Below are 24,294 nucleotides of genomic sequence, written 5' to 3' on the forward strand. Positions count from 1 at the left end.
GAAAGAAAGAAGGAAGGAAGGAAGGAAGGAAGGAAGGAAGGAAGGAAGGAAGGAAGGAAGGAAGGAAAGAAGGATGGAAGGAAAGAAGAAAGGAAGAAAGACAAAAGAACAAGTAAGTTCAAAGAGAATCTAAGTTCTTACTGTGATCAGATTTCTTGATTTATTGAGAAAAGAATGAATACATCTTAGCTTCAGAAAGGCAACTGGTGCAGGTTCTCATTATATCATGGGCAAAACAGAAAGATACAGCCTTCTCTGATCGCTTTGTCACCAACTTTGATTCGTGGCCCTCTTCCTTGCCACTCTAAATTCCACTGTTAGTCCCCTTTTGTTTGTGGTGCCAAAATTTGGAGTGGTCATGTCACTGTGTACATCTTTTTGTTGGTTTATTTTTGTTATCTGATTTTGAAGAAACTGGAAGGCTCAGTAAGTTTTGGTGAGGAAACTGAGACTCAGGAAATGTTACTGCCTAAGCCAATGCTGTCCAATGAAGAAGTCTATCAGAAAATGTTCTACAAACATCCTGGTGCTTCCCTTATGTTACAGCATCATTATTATTCTGAACTAATACATATACTTTATGTTCTTGGGGTTTCATGAATAACCAGGTGCCCTTAGATTTACTATTAATAGATGTCGCCTGTGGACCTCATACTATCTGAAACAAGGAAGTTCACTTGAGATGAATAAAATGAGACAAATTCTCTGAGTTGGCACCTAGTTCTTTAGTCTTTTCCTCAATAGTCCAGGATAACTGAATTACACTTCCTAAGAATGGATTCTCCTTGCAAACTTCCCCTTCATTTCTAGCCAGTGTTTAAGCTACGGATACCCACCTGGGATGGTTGGGCCGACCAGCGGGTCTCTCTATGAGGAAAAGAGAACCAAGGTTCTACATTTCCCCGAGTCATTTCCTCGCTCCTAGCCTTGTTTCCTCCTTATGACCCTGGCTCTTCTCAAGGTCTCAAGTAATTGTCATCAGCAGCCATTGCCAAGGCGGTTCCAAAGGCCCAGTCAAAGCCGAGAAGGAGGTGTGAAACAAAAAAACATGTTCTCTTCCTTCCTGTGCAATTTTTCAGTAAACCTAAAACTGCTCTAAAAAGATGAAATCTATTTGCAAAAAGAAAAAAAAAAAAGATGCACAAAAGCTTCACACGTCTTCAACAAAGCTGAGTAAACACTAGGAGTCGCTGCATGTCACAATGTTTTTATCACTATCATCTCCCCAAGTAGGGAGAGAGGCATTCTAGTCTGTGGGAGAACAGAGGGGTTGCAGGAAGGGGCTTGGGAAGATGCCAAAGACTGTTTTCTTGCCTGACTGTGTCAAGGAACTAATATCTGTCCTCTCCATCTTTTCCCTTCTCTCACCAGGCCCTCCGCCCTCCACTTGCAAATAAAACACCAGTAAAGTCTCATCATTCTATTCAGTTACTCACACCGATGTCTGATGCAGGGTTTTTCTAAAGTGGATTATATTCTCCAAGCACACCAAGAGACAGATGGTGATAGGGTGATTTCTCTCCCAGAAACCCTCGTCATAGAAGGGGCAATCAGCCAGGCAGTAACCAGGGGAACTTGCCATGTGGATAACCTTCCTATGCATCAGTTTTTTTTTGTTTTTTTTCAGTCTAATTTTGTGCACTGGCATAGAGCAGATAAATTAAGTGTTTGAGGCTTGTCTTCTAAGTTTCGCAATGGCATAGCCTATGTAACTCGTTGCTGGGTGCCACTGGAGAAACATGATGCCCAGACACAAAGAATTGCAACAGGATGAAAGAGCCACAGGGAAAAATACAAGAAAGGTAGGTGCAACTTGTCTTTGGTGTTCTCTTAAGAAAACTCAGAAAATTAGGGGGTCACACCCTGTCCCAGCCCCACCGTAGGGCACTAGTTGACAGGTGTTCAAAACGCGACTTGAAAAACATCATAGACAGTCTAAATAGTCACTTGTCTGCTGTGCAAAGTAGTGATTTATGTTAGAGGACTTGTAAAGAATGCTGATCTTTTTCATTCCTCTCTCTGGGACATTTCTTAGGAGAGAGGATTAGTTACCAGGTTTTAGGAGAGGAAAAACTGGTGAATAGATAACAGTGGAAAGGCAGCTGCTTCTATGCACTACTGGTAGAATTTCTCTGGAGTATATTTGATATGATGGTAGTCAAGCACAAAGATGTTCATCAATTTTATCCATTAGTTCAGGACCTAGATATCAATGCTCAGGAGACCTTCTGAAATTCAGATAAAAAGACTAAACACAAGGATTCTAATAGCCCCATTTGTATAAATTGGAAACCACCTAAATGTTTCATTGATAAGGAAATGGATGAGTAATTTATGGCACATTCACATAGTCATGAAAAGTAATCCTAATGAATAGAATTTTAAAATATGGAGAAATATTTAGGGTGAAGTATTATATGGAAAAAAGCAGGACACAAAAGTATGAGTATAGTTTGAGTTCCATGATGTAAAAAGAGAGTGTAGAGAAAAAAAAGGAAATTGTGAATTTTGATGGGCTTGTAATTATTTTTATTTTTATTTGTATTACTAAATAGCTTCAATTTTGTCCAATGAGATGTGTTATTTAATTTTTTTTATACTCTACTACCCCAAATTCCCAACCATCTCCTTACATCAAAATTTTTATTGCTTTTACAGTTAATGCTCAGTTGTACTATTATTCTGTGGGTTAAATCTGACTTATAGAACACAAATTTCATAGTTGCAAGCTATATGTTACTTTAAGTTCCTTTAGGTTCTCTGATTCTCTGGTTTATAGGTTAGGAGGTCATAACTATAACATTCTGTAGAACTGTAGGGTTTTCTTTTCTAGTGAGGGAAAGTCTTCATTTTTAATATAATTAATATATTTTAAATAATATAATCATTTTTAATTTAATATAATTTAATATAAGTCTTCATTTTTAATATAATAGTCTTCATTTTTAATTATAATTCTCCTCAAATTATGATTGTCACTCAGTCATGGCCCAGGGATGGGTTTCCCCAGAATATCGAGTGTATTGTCCTGAAATTACATAAAAAGGGAGAGACTTTCTATGGAAATTCAATGGCATAGCTTTGCTGTTAGGCTGCAAAATGAACTAAATGACTTCTAAACATCTCAAAAACCCTCCAAGGATGTGTTATTCTCCTTACAAAATATGAACCATGTTTAGAAAAGGAGCCAGTGTTATCATATGATGAAGCGATATCCCATGAGTTTTGCAGATGAATTAATTCCTCTGAACTATCTCAGAGTGAGAGAGATGGGGAAATGGATGAGGTGGGATTGCAGGGTAGGAAATGAGGAGACGAGGAAGACAGAGATAAAGAGAAGGAACCAGGGAGATAGAGGAATAGGGGAGAGACTTTGTTCATTTGTTAGATTTTGTCTGAGATGCCAGAACACAAAATAATAACTGGTGAGGATGCTCAGTAAATTGTTTTAGAAGCCATGGAGTTGTAGTCATGACTGAATAGGTCATAGAGGCACAGAGACAATAGTTTGCAATACCTGACTTTTTCTTTCTCAGCTACACTTTACTTTGTTTCACACTTGGCTCACACCATAGAGTTCTATCACCATTGAATTTGCTGGGAGTGGACTGGGCCGTGCTATGAAAACAAATCTTCTTGGGTTTTGTGTATTTCATTTACAAATGATGACTCATGGGGTTTCACAGGCTAAGAGAGTTTTGCAAGTTGCTTAGGGGGCATTAGGAACAGAGATAGGGAATCTGGATCTTTCTAGCAGCCTTTTATAAAGGCTTCCTTAGTAACCTGCTTTACAGGCAGGCTGTGGGATAGCTTGTAAAGAGAGGCAGTCTTAGCAGAATATTCTAGTCTAAAGGAGTGATACGAAAGACAGAGATCATTATTGTAATTTAGAACGCATTGAGTTAGTGACCATAAATAGATGTCTTTTTTCCTCCATCTTATAGCTTAATTGTTGATTCATTGTCACTATTTAAAAGTCACAGAATTTCTTGCTCAACACCTGTTTCCTCCTCTGCGTGATATTGAACTGACTTCATCAGAGCACACACCTTAGCTGGGGACAGTCCGCACCGGCTTCCAGGTATGTGCTGGGAGGTGGACAAGGTATTGTTGGTAGAGATGTCTTTGGGGGCTAGTTGTCCTGGGATTGAAGCTGCTATGTGTTATAGAGATGTATTCTTGGGAGGTGTAAAGTTATTGTCCTGCTATTATCTAGCATCCTGACTCTGAGCAACTGAACTTGTCTGAGTCCTAGTTTTCTTATTTGTCATATTGGGATAATAATGGTCCCTCCCTAACTTATTGGAAGGACTGAATGAGATAATGGGTGCAGAAGGGCCTGTTATGTATTAGGCCCACCGTAAATGTCTATTATATGTAGATGCAGGTAATAAAGTCTGGATTGTAAGCTCCTCTTGCACTAAGTGTCATGAATGCAAGGACAATCCCACTCTTGTTCACTGTATCCCCAGTGCCTGACACATAGTAGGCACTCACTAGTCACCAAATGAACATCTGGGCTGTTATTTTCTTGCAGTAGTCAAGGGCCTTAGAGTTTTGTCTAGGGTTAAGATCAAACCAAAATGCATATTTTTAATTTAAGAAACAATTTCTTCTGTGTATTTTAACTTTTGTTCTATGAATGGAGAAGTTATATGTCTAAGGACATAAAAATATGATTATGTTTCATAATTTGAAGCAAGGATCAATGAAGCTTTCAGTAAAGGACCGGACAGTAAATATTTTGAGCTTTGCAGTCCATGTGGTTTCATCACAACTACTCAACCTCTGCCATCGTAGAGTGAAAGCACTCATAGACAGTAGTGAATGAATGGGCATGGCTGTGTATCAATAAAACTTTATTTACAAAAGCAGGCATTGGTCCAGATTTGGCCCGCAGACTACAGTTTGCGAACCCTGATTTGAAGGATGAAGTCCTGATTTACAATTATAGAAGAAACATATGTCATGTAGATTTGGCTATGAAATAAAAAAAGTTTATGCAATACTAGTTCTATGAAATTGTAATAACAATACTAACATTTGTATAACACATTAGAGCAAGGAAAGTTAAATTATTATTCCTATTTTTAATTTTTTATTATATTTATTGGGGTGGCAATGGTTAATAAAATTACATAGATTTTAAGTGTACAATTCTATGATACAACATCTGTATATTGCATTGTGTGTTCACCACCCAGAGTCAGTTCTCCTTCCACCACCATATATTTGACTCCCTTTACCCTCTACTCCCATCCCCTCTCCCCCTTACCCTCTAGTAACCACTAAACTGTTTTCTGTGTCTGTGAGTTTTTGTTTGCTTGCTTGCCTTGTTCGTTTGTTGCTTTCTGTTTTACATCCCACATATGAGTGAAATCATAGTTCTTGACATTACCTGTCTGACTTATTTTGCTTAGCATGATAATCTCAAGATCCATCCATGTTGTTGCAAATGGCAGTATTTCATCTTTTCTTATGGCTGAGTAATATTCCATTGTATATATGTACCACATCTTCTTTATCCAATCATCTATTGAAGGACACTTTGATTAGTTCCATGTCTTGGCCACCATGAATAATCCTGCAATGAAAATAGGTGAGAAAATTTAAGTTCAAGAAGAATTTACTCCAGATCTCAAGCCAGGACGATTCATAGCAGGATCTGGATCCTCTGATTGCAAATGTACTGCTTTTTGTGCAATATATTCTTTGCCACCTCATAGCTATGCCTGTCTTTGGTCCCTGTGTCTCTGTCACATTGGGGTAGGCAGTTGGCATCGTTTCCAATCCTGGAGGCTTTAGTTTTGGATCTGAGAGAACTGAGGGCTTTTATGAAAAGGGTAATTGCTAATACCTTAAAGGTGATTGCAAGTTTTAAAACAATTTTATTGTGCTTTAGTATTTATTATTGCTGCTTTTTGTTATTTTAATGGATTTTCCCTTTTTTGGGTTTTATATGTTGTTACCCAGGCTTCTAAGTTTGGAAGATAAAATGGTTAATGTCAGGTCAACTGTTTACTTTAGATAAAAGATACATTTTTTATTGGATCGAAAGTGTCTATGCTGATATTTTCCCCATACACACATTTTGTTTCCTCAGTGTTGTCATGTAAAATTAGATGAAAATGAACCTCTTTACAGTATCTCAAAAACACTGCCTTTGCCACAAAGGAGAATTTTAATCATATTGTTTTTGCATTATAAGTTGGCAAAGACTTAGGCCAGTAACTCATCCTGGCAAAAATGATTTTTAAATTCCAGGCAGGAAAAAGACTAGCTACTAATGGGTTAAATGACTGGCTCATAACTCACGATGAGTTGTAACATATCTAGGAGGAGTAATCTCACTCTACACTTGGTGAAACCTTATTTTTACAGCCTGATGACACAGAAAAACTTTTTAGCCTGCCTTGAGTAGCACTGTCAGGCTTATTGACCGCCCAAATTCATTCAAACTCTAGCGTAATTCTCTGGTACTTTCAGTCCTTGACATTAGAGAGACTGACTTTCGTCAGGCGTTCAAATGAGTATCTGTAGGCAAAGACCGAATGGTGCTTGGCATCCAGTAAGCGCTCCTTTCATGCCCTCTGTAGTGATTGAGCAAGTTACTTTAATATTAGCTAGTTACTATAATATTAGCACATTTAGTGGTGGATTTCACCATTAATGATTGAACAATCATACCACCCTGAGTTTTAGGCTTGCAGGGCGCAGTCATCTGTAGTCAGCTTTGTTGGATTATTCGGGAGGATAAACAAGAGGATAAACAGATGCAATACTAGATTAAAGATATCCAAACAAGCTTTGACTCTGCTCAGGCATTCCGAAGCCCAAGATGCTGTGACTATTGTCAGCCAACAATGGGCAAACGTGACAACCAGAAATCTGGGGAGCTGGGCAAAAATTCATCCTGTTCTAAATGTAACTAGCATCCTTTTTGAAAGGTGATGTTGGAGCAACCCCATGAAGTAGTTATTGATCCACTGGCATGAAATATGAAGTGATTCAGATGTTAACACTTTTCCACCTCTTGTAAATCATACTCAATGACCAGACTCAACTGAAAAACAATGGTTTTTAAAATTTTGTGCAAGCATTGTCAAATGAAAAAGTGAGGTGAAGAAAATTAACAGCGTATTTGTTTTCTCTGTTCACTATTGAGAATTGAGAGACCTTCTGACAAACAAACAATCAAAACCCACAACTTGGAAATTGGCTTAAAACTCATTTTGTAAGTCCTATGTAGTAAGTTAAAAAAAAGTTTAGAATAATATAGAAATTCAAGTATAAGAGAATGTCCAAAGACAATGACATGTGAAGTATAATAGTTCTATACTTGTCTATTTGTCTAGTATAGGAATTTGGGTTGAAAGGTGTGAGTCAAATATTATTATGAGGGTTCTATAAAGAGACCCAATTGGAAAGAGCAAAGCAAATATAAACACAGTAAGTTAAATATTTAATGTAGTTGAAAGCATAGAGCATGAGTATTTGTTTAAAAATGTATATGCCACACATTCCTTTTTTTCCCGCTTTAATCAATCAATAATAATTTGACTCTGGCTTCCAAAATGGCACTTGGAAAAGTGCCATTGTGGGAGGGGCAAAGTTCATATATTTCCATTCCTGACAGGTTGTGCATTGAAACTTACCTGGCCAGCTGTTAGCAGCGACTCTGAAGGCAAGGAGGTAAATGCTAATATTGCCTAGTATCATTTTTAACAATGACCACTGTGTTGGGAAATTATTTTAAATAATAGAAACCCAGAGGAGGTTTGATTGAAACCAAAAGATATGCTCTTTTTATTTAGTCAAATGTCTTTTTAAAAAGAGCAATTTGTTTTATGATATTTTGAATTTTTTTTTGTAAATGTGGTAATACCTCCTAGGAAATACTAGTGATATCTGTCACCTCGAGCACCTGGTCTGATGTCAGATGTATCAGATTGAATTCTTAAAAATGTGGATGTTTGAATAATTAAAAAAAATATTTACATACTTGAAAGATTGTATGTCTTTTTTTTTTTTTTTTACTAATTTCTGAAATATAAAATGGTATAATATTTAGAATATCTGTATTTTAAATCATATGAAATTTACATTTCTCTTATGCAACCTAAGTTGAAAATGCTTTTGATTACATCTTTCACAAGTATTTCTTTGTTTTTAGATAGTTCTCATCATTTAGTTAGTTATAACCAGGTTTGAATTTTGATTTCAGCAGAATAGCATCTACCTATATAAAGCTGAAATTTCACTCTTAGGTTATTAATAACTTTGTGAAAATTATGGAAATTATGAGAATGAAATATTTTTGGTATATTAATTTTCCCCTACTGTATAGAAAAGAATAATTATACTTAGAATAGTTTGGGATATTACAAAATCTGTCTAGTATAAACTTTTACATTGTCACAATAAAGGAAATCGTATTTTAGTCACTACACTAGAGGTTCATTAGAGGTTGAACAATAAATCACTTGGAAAGTATTATAGGCAAAAATGTGATAATATTTTTATTAATATCAAAGTGGGTTTTTTTCTCTATTTTTGAGCAAAAGTTGTCCATTAGCTCTTCCCTATATAGCTATGGTTGGTAGGAGGTGATATTGGGGACTGTAAATATGAAATTATGTAAGTTAGTCCCAATTTGGGATAAGGTATTTTCAGTTTTGAAATTCCAGTCTATGTTTATGGTATATTTTCATCAATTACAATGCAATTGGAAGAAGATTTTCAAGTAAGTGCTCAATCTGGAGAAGCTCTCTCCACCCCACCCCCATAGCGTAGATCACAGGAGTCCTGGAAGAATGGACTAACAGCTGAGATGCCCCTGGGCAGAGAGGTAGTTTAGAGCAGCCCTGGTGGACACTCAGTGCTGGGAGCTCCTTTCTACAGCCCATGGCCATGCATCAGAGACATCAGCAAAACTGGAGACATCTTCCTGTCGTAGAGACGAGGAATAGACCACTGGGGACATGTCCTTTTAGAACACAAGTGTTATCTGCTCCAGATGCAATGGGGTGTAGGAAGAAAGGGGGTGGCTTTGAAATAAGACTGAATTGACTGATTTGCATGCCAGCTGTGCCACTTAATGGTTGGATGTAAAATGAAGATAATTCCTGATTTATAGAATTGTTTGAGAATTGGAGGCAATATTTGTGAAATGCCAGGCTCAAATTAAATGGTAACTATTAAATGGTAACAATTGTGGGTGGGGGTAGTATTGATTCCTTAAGCTGAATAGATTTTTGAGGGACCTTACTATTTTAATAGGTTATTTCAAGTCTGTTTAAAAAGAATGATTACTGAAGTAAATTATGTACAAATTTTTTAAGTTGTAACTTCTTGAGAGGCAGCCTATGAGTATATGAGCCATCAGCCCTTAGACTTAGCCAAACAGCAACTTCTTTGTGTGGGAGATGTTTTCAAGTAGATGTAAAGTTACACCTGGCACATTTTCGAAACGTTATCTAATGTTATCTTTTAAAATTAGGTTTGATGGACTAAAAAAGCCTATATTATAGTGGGAAGATGTTAAAACCAATGTACATTATTCAATTCAATGCAGTAACTATTTCTTAACGCTTAGTACATGCCGTGTGTCTGATGATAAAAACACAGATATAACGGGGCTTACATTTCCATCTTGGAAATACACAATGTTCATAGACAAAAAGACAAAATAAAAGACAATTTTCATTTAAGAGAGAGAGGTCCAAGGTGAGATCTACATAAAATTGTCTTGATACTTCTGGACTAGATTATTGGGTTGGAGAGGTGGACAAGGCATGTGTCCTAAGGGAAGTTATTTCTTTACTTTGGTTCTGTATTACCTGTGGTTCTACATTGTCAAGAGGTGTTGAACCTAATGGCTTCTAAACCCCCAACATTTTCCAAGATATATTATCTTTTGAACACTATCGATGACTAACCAAAGTGCCTCAAGTCCTATAGGTTTCATATGGAAAGAGTCAACAAGAGGTGAGAATATTAACAAAGTACATGACCTGGGACAATTTGCTGGGCATATATTCTGTCATAGAACATTGAGGGGAGACTGCAGGCAAATGTCTTAAGTAGAACCAAGTATACAGCCTATGGAGAAGGAGGTGGAGTGAAGTTGTGCTGGGTTGCTAACTTGACCATGGGGACATAGTAACCTGTGAGTTTCTTTTACCTGAATAAAGGAAGTGGGTAGAATTGTGCTCCCAAAAAGATATGTTTAAGTCCTAATCCCTGGTAGCTGTGAACGTGACCTTATTTGGGAATAGGGTTTTGGCAGATGCAGTCAAGTTAAGGTGAGGTCAAACTACTGGATTAGGGTGGGCCCTATTCCAATGACTAGTGCCTTATAAGAAAAAGGAAATTTTGATTCACATACAGAAGACACAAGGAAGAACACCATTTGAAGAAGGAGGCAGAGAGTAGAGTGACGCCTCTACAAGCCAAGGAATGTCAAGGATTATCGGCCACCACCAGAAGGAGGGAGAGAGGCCTGAACCAAATTTTTGCCAACAGCCTCCAGAATGAATCAATCCTGCCAACACCTTGATTTTGGACATCTGGCCTCCAGAACCGAGGGAGAATAAATTTCTATGGTTTAAGCCACCTGTTTTGTGGTAATTTGTTATGGCAGCCCTAGCAAACTAATTCACACCACTAAATGAAAATAGATCTCTATCTGTACCAATATCTATAGCGACATCAATATTGATATACCAGGATGCTGGTGACCTTATTTTTCAATTTTTTAATAACATACTGAATAATTGTCTATGATTAGATCTTGGGTATTTAAAATGAGAACTATTTTCCTCTGATCACCATTTTTTTCACTATCTTTTTGGTTTCAGATTGTCATCAGTTTCACGATGGATTCTGTCATTGCAGCAAACACCAATTTTTGCCTCCGTCTTTTCCAAGAGATAAGCAAAAATGATGGTCATAAAAACATCTTCTTCTGTCCTCTGAGCCTCTCAGCTGCCCTCAGCATGGTCCTTCTGGGGGCCAGAGGTGACAGTGCACGTCAGATCGACCAGGTGCTTGCCCCCTGCCAAAGTCACACCCTAATCAGACCTAATCCCGCTTTGGCAAGACAAACTGCTCGCTGCACCCTGACCTTGCTTGGAGCCTTCATTCACATCCTTACCTCACTTTCTCTGCAGTCCCACTGTTTTTCAAAGCTCAATCAATCCTCCGTCTCCTTTATGATGCCTCTCCAACCTCACCAGTCAGACAGCTTCTTTCATTCACCTTCTCTGTCTGCATGTCTGTTGCTTTTTCTCTATATAATTATATACCAACATTGCCAGTTATTGTTAATGCATGTACGTGTTTTCTCTCTCACTCATTCCTTTAAATGCATATTTAGTAAGCACCAGTTATGTATCCAGGTGCTAAAGATCCAGGAGTTGTTGTTGTTCTTCTTCTTGTTCTCTCTCTCTCTCTCTCTCTCTCTCTCTCTCTCTCTCTCTCTCTCTCTCTCTCTCTCTCTCTCTCCAAAAGCCTATTGCCTTTTCTTTTGAAATTCTCATATACCCAGAAACCAGGCACTTCCCCCTGCCAACCTGAGGTCTGACCCACCACTATCTCTTCTCACCTGGATTCAACTTCCTCGTGGGCTTTCATGCTTCCACTGACAGTGTTCTCCACTCCGATGCCAGAAGGATCTTTGCAAAACTTAAGTCAGATCCTGCTTCTCATCTGCTTAAAACCCAGAATTCCCATTTCGCTAATGATAGAAGTCTGAGTTCTTACAACGGCCCATGGAAGGCGGGATCTGAACGCCAGATAACCCGGTGACACCATCGCTCACCATCCCCCCTCCGCACCTGCTCCAGCTCCAGCCACACTGGCCTCCTGGCTTCCTAGGGAAAGCCATGCCCACTGCTGACTCAGGGTCCTTGCTCTACCCCCTTTGCTGATGGATCTTCCTTCAGATAAATGATCTATAACTTACTACCTCTTTCAGGACTTTGATCAGAGTTTACGTACCTTGACCTCTCAATCTAATGCTGCGTCCTGGCCCCCAGCCCCCAAAGATTCCCTCTTATCCTAGCTGCTTTCCCTCCACATGGCATTTTCCATCTTCTAACATACTGCATACTATAATTACTTACTATGTGTATTGCTTCTTGTATGCCTCCCCCACTAGAATATAATCTCCTAGAAGGCAGGAATCATTGGCCTAGAACAGTGCTTGGTTTATAGTAGCCACCCAATACCAATCTGTAGAATGAATGAATGAAAGCGACAAGAACAACTCTCCAAATAAACCAAAGGCTCCTGAGGTGGTCTCATATGTCCCTGGATCTAGCACATAGCACAGGGGTTATGTATGAGCATAGCTATTGTCCCTGGTATAGAGGACTGAATTCTTGGATTAAGGCAGAATGTGTTCAGGGTCATTCAACTTTATTCATTTTCTTTGATTTGGTATATTATTCTATTAATAACACTTAGAATCAGAGTGTGGCTGGTAACCTCCTGGTCAGGTTTCAGATGTTCTTTCTCCAGCCACTTGGGTGTCACCTGCCAGCAAACCTGGCAGCTGATAAGTTGTCACCTACCTTACTGCAATGCTCTGGATAACTTGTGTTTTGCTGTCCTCACACGCTGGATTGATCTGAAGTTCTAGATCATCACTGTCTAACACAAATATAATTTGAGCCATGTATGTAATTAAAAAACCTTTAGTCGGCATACAAGAAAGTAAAAAGAAATAGGTCAGACTAATTTTAATAATATATTTTATTTAACCCAATTACAGTTAAAAATGTAAATGAGATAGTTTAGTTTCCTTTTTTCATACTAAGTCTTCAAAATTCAGTTACACTAACAGTCAGCTCAGACTGGCTCAACAGCCGCACGTGGCTCGCGGACGCCTGATACTCTGAGTTTGGTTACACTCATGCTTACACGCAGTCCCAAGGGGGTTGGGGGTGGGGCATTCCGTGTCCTTCCGCTCCTTTCCACTTCACAACCCAAGCCAAAAGGAACATCCACTTTCCTTCAAACTGTTGTTGATTGTTTTGTTTGACTATGGAATCTCGCCATTGCCACCTTATAAACCTGATTTTGAAGTTATTCAGACTTCGTGCTGTTCCTACTGCTTGAAAGACCCTGTATTGTCATCACGTAGGTACTGCACGTCAGTGACTTTTCCCAGAATAGAAGCGAAGAACCTGATCCCTGTCTGAAGTACAAACAGCAAAAAGTGCTGGGTGACAGCGCTCAGGAAGGGCAGAAAGGAAAGACAAAGCGCGCGCCGCCGCAGGTGAGCCACATGAACTGCCGCCCCTCTTCCTCCTCCCACACCGCTGGTTCTGGCGGCCCTGCACCTGCTGACGCTCGCTCATCCCCAGACATCAGCTCCTAGCTGTCACTGACAGCAATGACCGCATATGACCCCACTTCCTTTCTGATTGCGTGTCTTGTGCGTCCTTGACTGTAAGTTAGTTTCTTAAAGAGTAGGGACTGGTGTCTTCTGCTCACGATAAAGAACCTTAGCTCGAAGCGCATTACTGGCCTATGGTTACAGGCGACAGGCCCCCAGGATGAAGCACGGTTGACGACGAAGGACAGTAAGGGGCAAGGACCCGCTGTGGGGTCCTTACTCTCTTCCCTCCGCCTTCGCCTGCTTTCTTTCCGGCTGAAATCGGTACTGACGCACACAGCTTTCATCAGTTGTCTTATACTAGGAGCAGGAGAGGTGTTCTTCCAGTTGTAAATCCCCCTACTTTAGAAATGTAAGAGGAAGGTGGAGAGAAGATTGTCTCTTTCGTGTATGGTTAGAAGACAGAGAAAAACGAGCGTGCCTTGCAGAGACCGCAGCTGTATTTTCCCTGGAGGCTCTCCCACCAGGGCAGGTGCCATAAATGCCCGCTGGGACCGCCTCCTACTCTTCCTTCTCTTCTTCTCTGCTCGCTCCCCCACGTGGTAACAAAGTGAAATGACAACTTGCTTTAGTGATGTTTAACTCCTCTGATAAGACCACATTTTCTTTTTTCCTTTGTTAGGAGGAAGCTTCAAGTAATGATGCTGAATTTCTCAGTTGCCGCGTCGGGCAGCTTCTCTCCAAATTAGATACGATCAAAGCTGATTACACCATGAGTATTGCTAGCAGGCTTTATGGAGAGCAGGAATTTCCGATCCGTCAGGTGAGGGAGGCACGGATGGGGTTTCGAGCTATCCTGTAGCATACCATTTAAAATGCAGTGAGTAGCTGGATTATTCACCTGCCATGTAGAACACAAACGTCTTGGAAAGGATGACACACTGTGGACTGGTGGGTTGGCCGGGACCCACCTTTTCTCCCACACCTTCAGTTGCCCTCTTCCCAGTTTTCAACTTGAGCAGTTTACGAGGCTTCTTGTGAGTGGAATGGAGTGGGTGGAAAGAGGGTCACGTGACTAATAGCCTTTGGACCACGTGTCGGTTTGGAAATGGCGTTCTTTTTTTGTGACATTTTTCCCAGTCAAGGTGCCTGGTAGGTGTACTTGGTAGCTCCTCTTCCTGTTGTCCCTGCCCCATCCCCACTTTGGATGGTGGCCCAGAAACCTCCTTTTGTGCCACGATCAGGCCAGCCCCCAAAGAAATTCACTCACTTAAGACTTAAGAAGTGGTGTGGTGTATTTGGAATCAAAATTCACGTGTCACTGTGGCTACACTGCTTTGTGCCTAGAGGAAGATTCATCTGAATCTGGGCTGCAGTTTCCTTTGTCACCACTAGACGGAACCACAGACATGGCACTGAACACGAGGGGTGTGACCAATGGCAAGTGTGCAATATACTTGGTTAGGGATGGTCTAGTAAGGGGAGGGAGTAGCGTACTTTGACCAAAAGAAATAGTTCTCTCACAATGGACATGCAATTTTATGTGCTTTTTTTTTTTAAACTAGCTTTAGTGAGATATAAATTACGTGTCATACGACTGACCACTAAAATATACAAATCAATGGTTTTGGTATACAGTGGTACCTTGGTTTTTGAAGGTAATCCGTTCTGGACACCGATCGAGTTCTGAAACGTTTGAAAACCGAGGCATGGGTTCCCCATAGAAAGTAATGCAAAATGGATTAATCTGTTCCAGACCTTTTAAATCAACCCCCAAAACTGCAAATTTAGCATGAATTTTACTATCTAATGATACCATAGATCCATAAAATTTATGGCGTTTGTAAACCGAGACGTTCGTCAATGGAGACGTTGGAAAACCGAGGTACCCCTGTGTTACATTATTGTTTTAAATATACAAATCAGTGGCATTAATTACATTCACAATGTTGTGGAATCATCACCCTATTTCCAAAACTTTTTGATCACCCCAAACAGAAACTCTGTAACCATTAACTAGGTTTTTTCTTCTTTTTATTCATTAAGCAGGGTTTTAATTCTTAAAAGCAGAAGCATTTTACAGCTAAGTCACTCAAGGTACTTGACATTTATCTTGTGATGTCTCCACAAATGCAATGCCCAGATAAGCGGATATCTGTAGGAAAGCCTTGTGCCAGTATACCTATGGACTGCTCCATGGATAAGCATTCTGTATCCTAAATTGTTGCTACAACATCTGACATGTCTCTGGATAATTAAGACTGGGGACAGATAGAGACAGACATGCATTCAGTTTAAATTATTAGGCATATCTTTTGCATTAAGCTTCTCGTGATTGCCTCACTCCTAACTAGTAGCATAATTATATGATTTTATTGTACTATTTCCATTTATTCTAATTTAACAGGAATACTTAGATGGTGTGTGTCAGTTTTACCACACAACGTTTGAAAGTATTGATTTCCGGAACAACACTGAGAAGTCCAGGCAAGAGATTAACTTCTGGGTTGAATCTCAATCCCAAGGTAAGAAATACCAAAGACATTGTAGCTGGTATTTTTCCATTAAAAAAAAAAACCAAGTCATCCGAGGTTTTCAGATTGCTAGTGTGTCAGGGACCAGATGCTCACATCTGTGGACTGGGTCCAAAGCTTCTTCTGCACACATCAAACAATTAAAATGCTTACTTATTGTCAGTCCTTTGCTCCCTCATAAAGTTGAAGGGCTTTTCAGCCAGGCATAATGCCAGCAGGATGTAAATTATTTCCATTTCTTTTAAAGGGTCAGTAAAACGATTGTGAAGAGAATATAGTGATTCAGAGGGACATGGAAATAATACTTGTAAGACCCTTATTCTTATCAACTTTTCACTGGATATGTAGGTGTTTCTGAGTGAGGGGGGATTTAGAGAGTGAAGAATGGGGAAATTTTGATTTCATCATAAATGGAATTAGATGATGTAATACAGAATTGTACACCTGAAAGCTATGTAATTTTACTAAAAATTGTCACCCCAATAAATAAAAAAAAAACCCAAACAAACAGAAAAAAACACAAAAGCTAACAGTTATGGAAAAAAAAGTAAATGGAATTATTCTTTTTAATATGAAACTCCCCTTCTGGCTCCATCCAGCTCCCAGCAAAATGGAAGTCTCTAAATGGACTTGGGGCTGTGAAGGTGACCACTCCGTCCTGTCACATTAGATACAATCAGTGCCCCGTTCACCAAACACACTTACCTGGGTACCACATCCTCAGCCATGACCCCTCCGAGCTTGATCTTCATCTGCCTTCTGCTCTTCATTGTCCTCCTTCTAATCTTTTCTTCCATGTAACCCAGTTATGAGGTTGTAGAAACTGTGCTACTTCAGGATAGTATCAATCTTTGTGTAATGCCTGTCCCCGGCCCCGGTGCGTAACTTGGTAGAGTACGGGATTCATCACTGCGGTGATGCTGGCCTTAAAAACAAAACCGGAACTGTAGAAAACTGGGCGTGACTGCAGCTAGATTGGTCAAATGACCTTGGTCTTGATGACCTCTCTGGTTCTCAGGAGTCACATCTGTAAAATGATGGCGTAGGAGTGAGAAGAGTAGCTGCCTTAGTGTCTTCTGGTTAACTTGTAATTACTATATAAATCTGCGTTGCCTTAATAAGAACCCACCCCAGTAAAAAAGTTTTCAGTATCGCTTTACATGTTGAACTAAGAACACAGGGAAGCTAGAGAAGGTTTAAGACAGGAAGCATGTCTTTTAAAAGACGTCTCCGATTGTAGAATGGAGAGCAGACTGGAAGTGGACAGGAGTAGATGTAGGTGCAGAGGGCAGAGTGACAGCTTCATGGCAGAAGACCAGGAAAGAGGTGCTGGTGGGGTGGGCCAGGTGGTGCTAGTGGAGATGGTGAGAAGTGAATGAACTTGAGAGATAATAAGATGCACATCAGAAGGATCTTACCAATCACTTAGATAGAAGATGGATTGTTTAATGAGAGTCAGAGAGTCATCCAGATGACCCATAATGCTTTAACTTAGAATCTCAATTCTTCAAAATGCAAAGCAGAGTCTATGAGCATAAATAAATTGCCTTTGTGATACCACATTCATGTCTCCTTATAACAGATGACAAATGTTTTAACGTAATTTTTAAAACCAAGATTTTCCAACAGGGGAATATGCCCTAGCTCCTCCATGTCTCCTGTCCCTTCACATTGGCTTAGGGCTGGGGTTTCCCTGCCTGGCCTTTTCTTGGGGGAAGCACCCACACTCCCAAATTATTTCTCCTTACTTCTTCCCCATGCCACAAAAATTCTCAATCCTCCAAAGTTCCACTCAGTTGTCAAGAGGAAAGCTGGTTCACTAAAAAATTTATACGTACTAAGGCATGAATATCCAGTTTTCCTTAGTTAGTTAATTCTCCCAGAGTGTTTTAAGTCTGGATGAGTCAGCATAATCTATTATTATGGCATTTAAGTGGAAATCTTCTTGAATTGGAAGGGTCTTCTCATCTTAAGGCCTAAGCATACATTCAAGTAACGGTACTGGTGATTTGGTATTTTGGTGTGGAAAGGGTGCTTACTGAAAATGAGCTAGTGCCTGATAGCGCAGGCTTTCCCAATCTGCCTTAGGGCTGTATTATTGTGAAAGACATCCCGGAGCTGAGCCAGGAGTGAGAGCAGTCTCAGGATTGATCTCAGCCAGCGTTTCTGCCGTTTGGCTACGTGGTCTCACCTTTCATGGGCTATGGTTTATTCTATAAAGAAAGGGTAACAATACCTACTTCTCATGGGGTGGAATGAGAAAGGACATGTGAAAGTTCCTATAAAATAGGTTTTATATGCATTTTTGTTTATATGTAAGCATCTATACTCTGCTCTGATGAGTACATGCAGGGTATTATAATATAATCAGGTGGCAGGATCTATACTTTGAAGGATAAACTAGAGCATACGATGTCTGATGACAAGTTCCAACCAGAGGGATAGGGAGAATCACAGGAAAGTCCCTCAGTTACCCTGCTCTGATTTGGGTCCTCCCCTCACCACTCCCATGCTTACCTTCACTTCCACCCCACCCAGGACTCTGGTTTCATTTTCTTGGGTTAGTTTTTGAATGAGATATTCCTTTTTTTTGGTTTTTAATTTTTTGCCCTTTTTCACTCTTATTTTTAAAAATATTTTTTATTTATTTTAAGTGTGTTTTTCCAGGACCCATCAGCTCCAAGTCAAGTAGTTGTTTCAATCTAGCTCTGGAGGCTGCAGCTCACAGTGGCCCATGTGGGAATTGAACCGGCAACCTTGTTGTAGCTCTAACCAACTGAGTTAACTGGCCGCCCTTGAAAGAAACATTCTTGAATGAGACACTGTAGCCTTGGGGAGGTTAAGCTGCATTAAAAAAAGTCTGTCTACATGAATACTTTTGATACAACTCATATTCAAGGTATGCTCTGAAACAACCCCCTTCTCCCCTTTTGAAGGTAAAATCAAGGAACTCTTCAGCAAGGACACCATTAACAACACAACTGTTCTGGTGCTGGTGAATGCTGTTTACTTCAAGGCCAAATGGGAAAAACACTTCGAAAGTGGAAACACAGTTGATGCACCTTTCTCTCTAAATGAGGTACTATATTAGAGCATGAGGTTTTCTTGATACTCCACTCACAGTTTCCACTAAGAATGACTAAGGTATGTGTGCTCAAGTCTAACACTTAGGTCTCTGGGTTACAATGTACACTCATAATAAGAACATTTTACTAGTAACAAAAATCAGGACCTGAATTTTATTGAGCATTTCTGTGCCAGGCACTGCCCCGAGCATTTTCCATTCATGATTCTATTTGTTCCCCAAAATAACATTATGAAAATGTGTGTTATTATTCCCAATGAGGAGTTGAGGGAAAGAAAATGCAAAAGTGAAGTTACTTAGCCAAATTCACACATTAGGATTCATATTTGTGAGTTGTTTGCCTCAAATACCCGTGTTCTAAGCTACCCGGCTGTGGAATGGGAGAAAAAAAAAAAGAGTTAAACCCCAGCCCAGCACTTGTTAGTTGTGTTACTCTCTCAAGTGATTCCCATCCTTATCTGTGGATTGATGGCTTCCCCACATACTATGAGATTTTATGAAGTTTAAGGTGTCTGCGGCTGTGCCCTTTCCTCTGATGGAAGACTGTGGAACAGGTGTTGTTATTTACTATGTAGATAATTATCATTTAACCATGGCTCCCACTGGCCCTGTGGTGGTATCATGCAGTCCACCAGGAGTTGGGGGTCGTGTGAGGCCACAGGAGTGGGGTGAATGAGGCAAAGGAGATAGAAAGCCTCAGGGCTTGTTTCTGCTGCCGAGGCTGAGGGTAGATGCCTGGATAGACAGTCTACCAACGAATGGTCTTGGGAGCTGAAGAACCCATTAAAACCAGGGGAAGAGAGAGTGTTGGCAAGGTAAGCGTTAACTAATCAGTGGGCAGAGGACTCTCTAAGGTTGGGTCACTGTGTGGCTCAGAACTTCTGGCAAGGACCCCGCTTGTCTTAACAGACCCCTGTTTTCAGGGAAGTTGAGTTTGTAGGCTTATATGGCCGTCCTCTGACTTTCTACAGAACACAAAGAAGACTGTGAAGATGATGAATCAAACGGGCATGTTTAGAATCGGCTTCATAGAGGAGCTGAAGGTGCAGATCCTTGAGATGCCGTATACCAAGGGGAAGCTCAGCATGTTTGTCCTGCTGCCGTCTTGGTCTGCAGATAACCTGAAGGGCCTGGAGGAGGTAAAGGTTCATTTTCCTGTCTCCACAAAATGTGTCCTCAGAGATCTTGGGAGAGCCGCACGATCTACCGTCTACCATCCTGAGGCAGGATGGCACCTGAGCTGTCAGAGATACCAAAGAGTATATAAGAATCTGAATTCGATGAGCTCTACTTATTCCTCATTTGTTTAGAAGTGAACATGCCAAAAGCACGGGCTAGGACTTTCCTCTCTAACCTGATTGCGCCCCGAAATCATATTTTTCCAGACCAAGTAATCCGGATGGTGAATAACTTGAGAATTGCTACAAATGAAATAGCATTTCCTTTCCCCTGAATATCCTGACTGCTGGCCTCTTATTCAGACTATTTTGCTGTAGTTCAGTTAAAGTCCCTTCAGCTGAATCCCGCTTTGGGCCTACACCTGGACAGCAGAGGAGATGTTGATACTGGAATAGATTGGTTGTGAGGTGGGAGTTAATACAGGTTGGGGACGCTCCGCTTCATGTTGTCCTGAGGGGTAAAAAGACAGAGAGAGAAACATCAGTACAATAATTATAATAATAGCAATTATTCAAAATTTATTACGTGCCTGCACTATGTTAACTACTTTAAATGCATTTATTTTGTTTAATCTTTGCAAGAGCCTAATGGCATTATCCCCGTTTTATAGAAGAAAAGGTTGAACTTCAAAATGCTAAGTCTTCTTCAAGCTCACCCGACCTAATCAACTGAGCTTTTGCTAGACTGGTTGAAACTAGATTGTCAGACCCAAAAGAACATTGGAACTCAAATTGCCCTGTAAAGAGGAAAGAGAGTTACTTGGAGAAGCTTTAAATGAAGGCGTAGGGAAACAACTTGAAGATTGTTACTGACTGTTGAAATAGACGCGGGCCCTGTGAGGTAAATGGGGCATTCTTTGCAGGCTCAGACTCTGACCCTAAACGTTATTTTCTTCCTCTTGTAGCTTGAAAGGAATATCACCTATGAAAAAATAGCGGCCTGGAGCAGCTCAGAAAATATGTCAGAAAAAAGAGTAGCCATCTCCTTCCCCCAATTCACCCTGGAAGACGGCTACGATCTCGTTCCAATTCTACAAGACATGGGCATAACAGATATCTTTGATGAGAAGAAGGCTGATCTTACTGGAATCTCTCCAAACCCCAATTTGTACCTGTCAAAAGTTGTCCATAAAACTTTTGTGGAGGTGGATGAAAATGGCACACAGGCCGTCGGAGCCAGTGGGGCTGCTGGCTCAGTAATGTCTGCACCATCCTGGGAGACGTTTAATGCTGATCACCCCTTTCTCTTTTTCATCAGACACAAAAACACCCAAACCATTCTCTTCTATGGTAGGGTCTGCTCTCCTTGAAAGGAGCACTCTGGCCAGTACCTGAGGGCTGGGAGAAAATTGCAATGCAGTCTTATCCCGGTATAACATGGGCATTTGCGTTTTTGCTAATATCTAAAGACCGAATTCCACCACATTTCTCCTCTACACTGGTGATTTCTCTGTGATGTGAGAGACGAGTTCCATGTTCTTCATACAGGCTTGGTTATGGAACAAAAGAATTTCTCATTGGTAAGGCGAGGCAGTTTGAGGTAGCTCTTCCAATAACTTCACCCAGAGTGCACGTCCCACAGGTCAAATGTATCTCAGATAATCAAATGCTTAGTTTCTCCTGTGGTTCCTTTTGGGGTTGATGTTTTGAGGGCTGATTTCGTGCTGACCTGGCATTCCTGCCACACACTGAGCTGGATAACCATGACCTATATCAAGGTCTGGCATTGGCCAGTATTGTTTATGTTCTTATTCTTTTCCTTGATGAACAAATCTTCTCATTTGTACTGGGATTTCACAGAATTTTAATTACAGGGGGATAATGTATCTATTTACAAAATGAGAAAGAATGAGATTCTTAAGTCTTTCTGTAAATCGCCAAATGCATTCTGTACGAATCTTTGATTGATTAAAATGTTTCTTAGCGAATAAAGTACTTCTGTGATTAAAATATATACAATGTGTTGCCACTTGAATTTTTTAGAGATATAAATCTAACTTACACATTTTTCCATCCAAAAATAAAGAAATATGTAATCGATATAAAGCTAACAATTCATTTCAGTTGCGCAGGAAAGATATATCTTGTGCCAGATAAATTCTCCCAATTTTCCTCCATAATTACATGTGGAGGCATACAAAAAAGATGAAAACACATGGTAATTCTAAAACCTAACAGCTAGCCAATGAGTCATCAGAATATGGAAAAAATAGCTGTTGAGTAGAAGTTCATGGGGCTGAATGGAAAGGCCTAGTCAAGGGGTCACCTGTATCATGTCACCTGTGTGTCAATCTGTCTTGTTTTCCTCCCACTACTGCCTTCCCCTGAGTTCAGAAGCACAAGATCTCTGCCAATTTAAATTCTGGACATCCATCTTTCTATTTTGTACTTGCTACTATCTCCTAGCCTCTGTCTTTAAGACCAGCTTGTTTTCTTCCTGTAGCCATGGGAAGACCGAAGGAAACTACCAAGTATGACTCAGAGGAAGGTGAGGACAGGGATTGGCACTTTCCACCCCTGGAACGTTAGTCATCACAAGTAAAGTATTTTTGGTAGGAAAAGGACAGAAAGAGCCCTGGTGGCAATGTTTGGGTTTGTATATTTTATCTGCTCTCCCTGTTTGGAGTGTCAGAGACTCAGGCCATACGGGGAGCAATGCATCCTAACAGCCCAGCAGAACTACAGTGGATGGAAGCCTATGGGACACTGGGAATTATGCTCAAAATTAGGAGCTTTTGACTCTTCATTCTTTTCACACCAGCAAGACTGACCCTTCAATAGACAGGCAGAGGCAGAGAGAGCTAATTGCTAGAAGACCAGTCAGAGCATGAAAATCAGGAGAGTGAACGCCTACATTTCTAGTTCAGTTCCCTCCAGTCAGCAATGTTGACAGGCAGAACAAGCGAAGCAATGTAGATTCCAAAACAATTGATTCATTTATGCTGACTATAAATATTCTGGTGAGAGAACCATGAATGTGTGGCACCCAACAGGCACTCTAGTACTCTCTGATTCACAGGTTCTGTATGTTCTATTTTATTTTAACCCAAGTCCTTCTTATGACTTCATACACTTTCCCCCTCCAATTCCTCCTCAGTGTTTCCTGGGGCTGGGGCAAGAAAGAACATGTGTTGCTGCATCCCTGATTCTGTTTACTTTTGCCTGCATGGCACATTTTTTTTTTTTTAATTACACTATCACTGTGATGGAGGTCCTATAACTGGGGTGACAGGGGAAGGAAGCTGTGAAGTTGTCTCAGGGGATTTCTTTGTTCCACAGCTGAATGCCAACTTCAGTCGTGTTCTTCACCCACGTTATTTATGTTGTATTCTTGTTTTCCCAAATCCACTGTCCTTTTCTTTTTACTCAGTATAAATAACACAAAATTTAACCCATGCCTACACACCTTTCACCAATGTATTCTCTATGCTAAATAATTGATTAAAAATTTCCCATATTCTAATACACTGTTTCCCTTCTAAATAATGTTACCTGTAATATGCATCAAACAATGCTTCAGCTACAGATGAGTGAGAAGGATTTAAGAAGCAATCAAATGCACAACAGTGGGGCTGAAGGAAACCCTCATACCCTCTATTGATACACATAGGTTCTGAATAGACCAACCCACATCCAAGGTTTAACAAATGGGAAAAAAATCTATAGGATTGTAAAACTGATAGGGCCAAAAAAGGAAGGGATATATCATGGTATAGACAAAAAATGAGACTTCACCAACACATTTATGGCAAGATTCAGAAGAGGGCTTCAGACAACATTTTGGCATGATCAATAGCATTTAAGAAGGCAAAAGGAAAAAACAAAAGAAGGCATGAGAATATCTATAGAATTGGAATGGAAATCCATGAAGATAAACTGTGATAAGATGTGAAAGAACTGAGTGAAATATAAGAAGACTGCTAAGGAACTGAAAATACAATTGCAGAATTTAAATAGATATTAGAGGCAGTAAAGCAAATCTGAAGCCCTGGAAAGTTTAGTTAGTGATGAACAGGGTGTATTTCAGTGTCTCCCTTAGAATGTATAGGAAATACTGGGAGGGAAATTGGTAGATACAAAGATAAAACAGAAAGTAAATCCAATAATTATGGTGTTTCTGAGAATGGAAGCAGATTAATTGGATGAAATCAATAA

The 24,294-nt window shown here is 40.1% G+C and overlaps 1 protein-coding gene across 4 annotated transcripts; it reads left to right on the forward strand.

Annotated features, from left to right (window-relative positions):
• Positions 1-1,586: 1,586 nt before the first annotated feature.
• SERPINB12 (serpin family B member 12) lies at positions 1,587-22,098 on the forward strand. 4 transcript variants are annotated; one of them, XM_074339871.2, is made up of 10 exons: positions 1,587-1,802; positions 3,945-4,081; positions 7,637-7,692; positions 10,860-11,045; positions 13,148-13,282; positions 14,025-14,165; positions 15,750-15,867; positions 18,813-18,955; positions 19,933-20,100; positions 21,045-22,098. In XM_074339871.2, exons 4-10 carry the CDS (start codon positions 10,878-10,880, stop codon positions 21,447-21,449), a joined length of 1,278 nt encoding a protein of 425 aa, XP_074195972.2. In that variant the 5' UTR covers positions 1,587-1,802; positions 3,945-4,081; positions 7,637-7,692; positions 10,860-10,877; the 3' UTR covers positions 21,450-22,098. The 4 variants fall into 4 exon arrangements, with proteins under 4 accessions (XP_074195972.2, XP_019584915.3, XP_019584916.3 ...); XM_019729356.3 differs by having other exon boundaries at positions 3,978-4,081; XM_019729357.3 differs by lacking the exon at positions 7,637-7,692 and having other exon boundaries at positions 3,978-4,081.
• The last annotated feature ends 2,196 nt before the right edge of the window (positions 22,099-24,294 follow it).

This window comes from Rhinolophus sinicus, chromosome 4, assembly GCF_057876585.1.
Source record: "Rhinolophus sinicus isolate RSI-liver-muscle chromosome 4, RSI-T2T, whole genome shotgun sequence".
Lineage (NCBI taxonomy): Eukaryota > Metazoa > Chordata > Mammalia > Chiroptera > Rhinolophidae > Rhinolophus > Rhinolophus sinicus.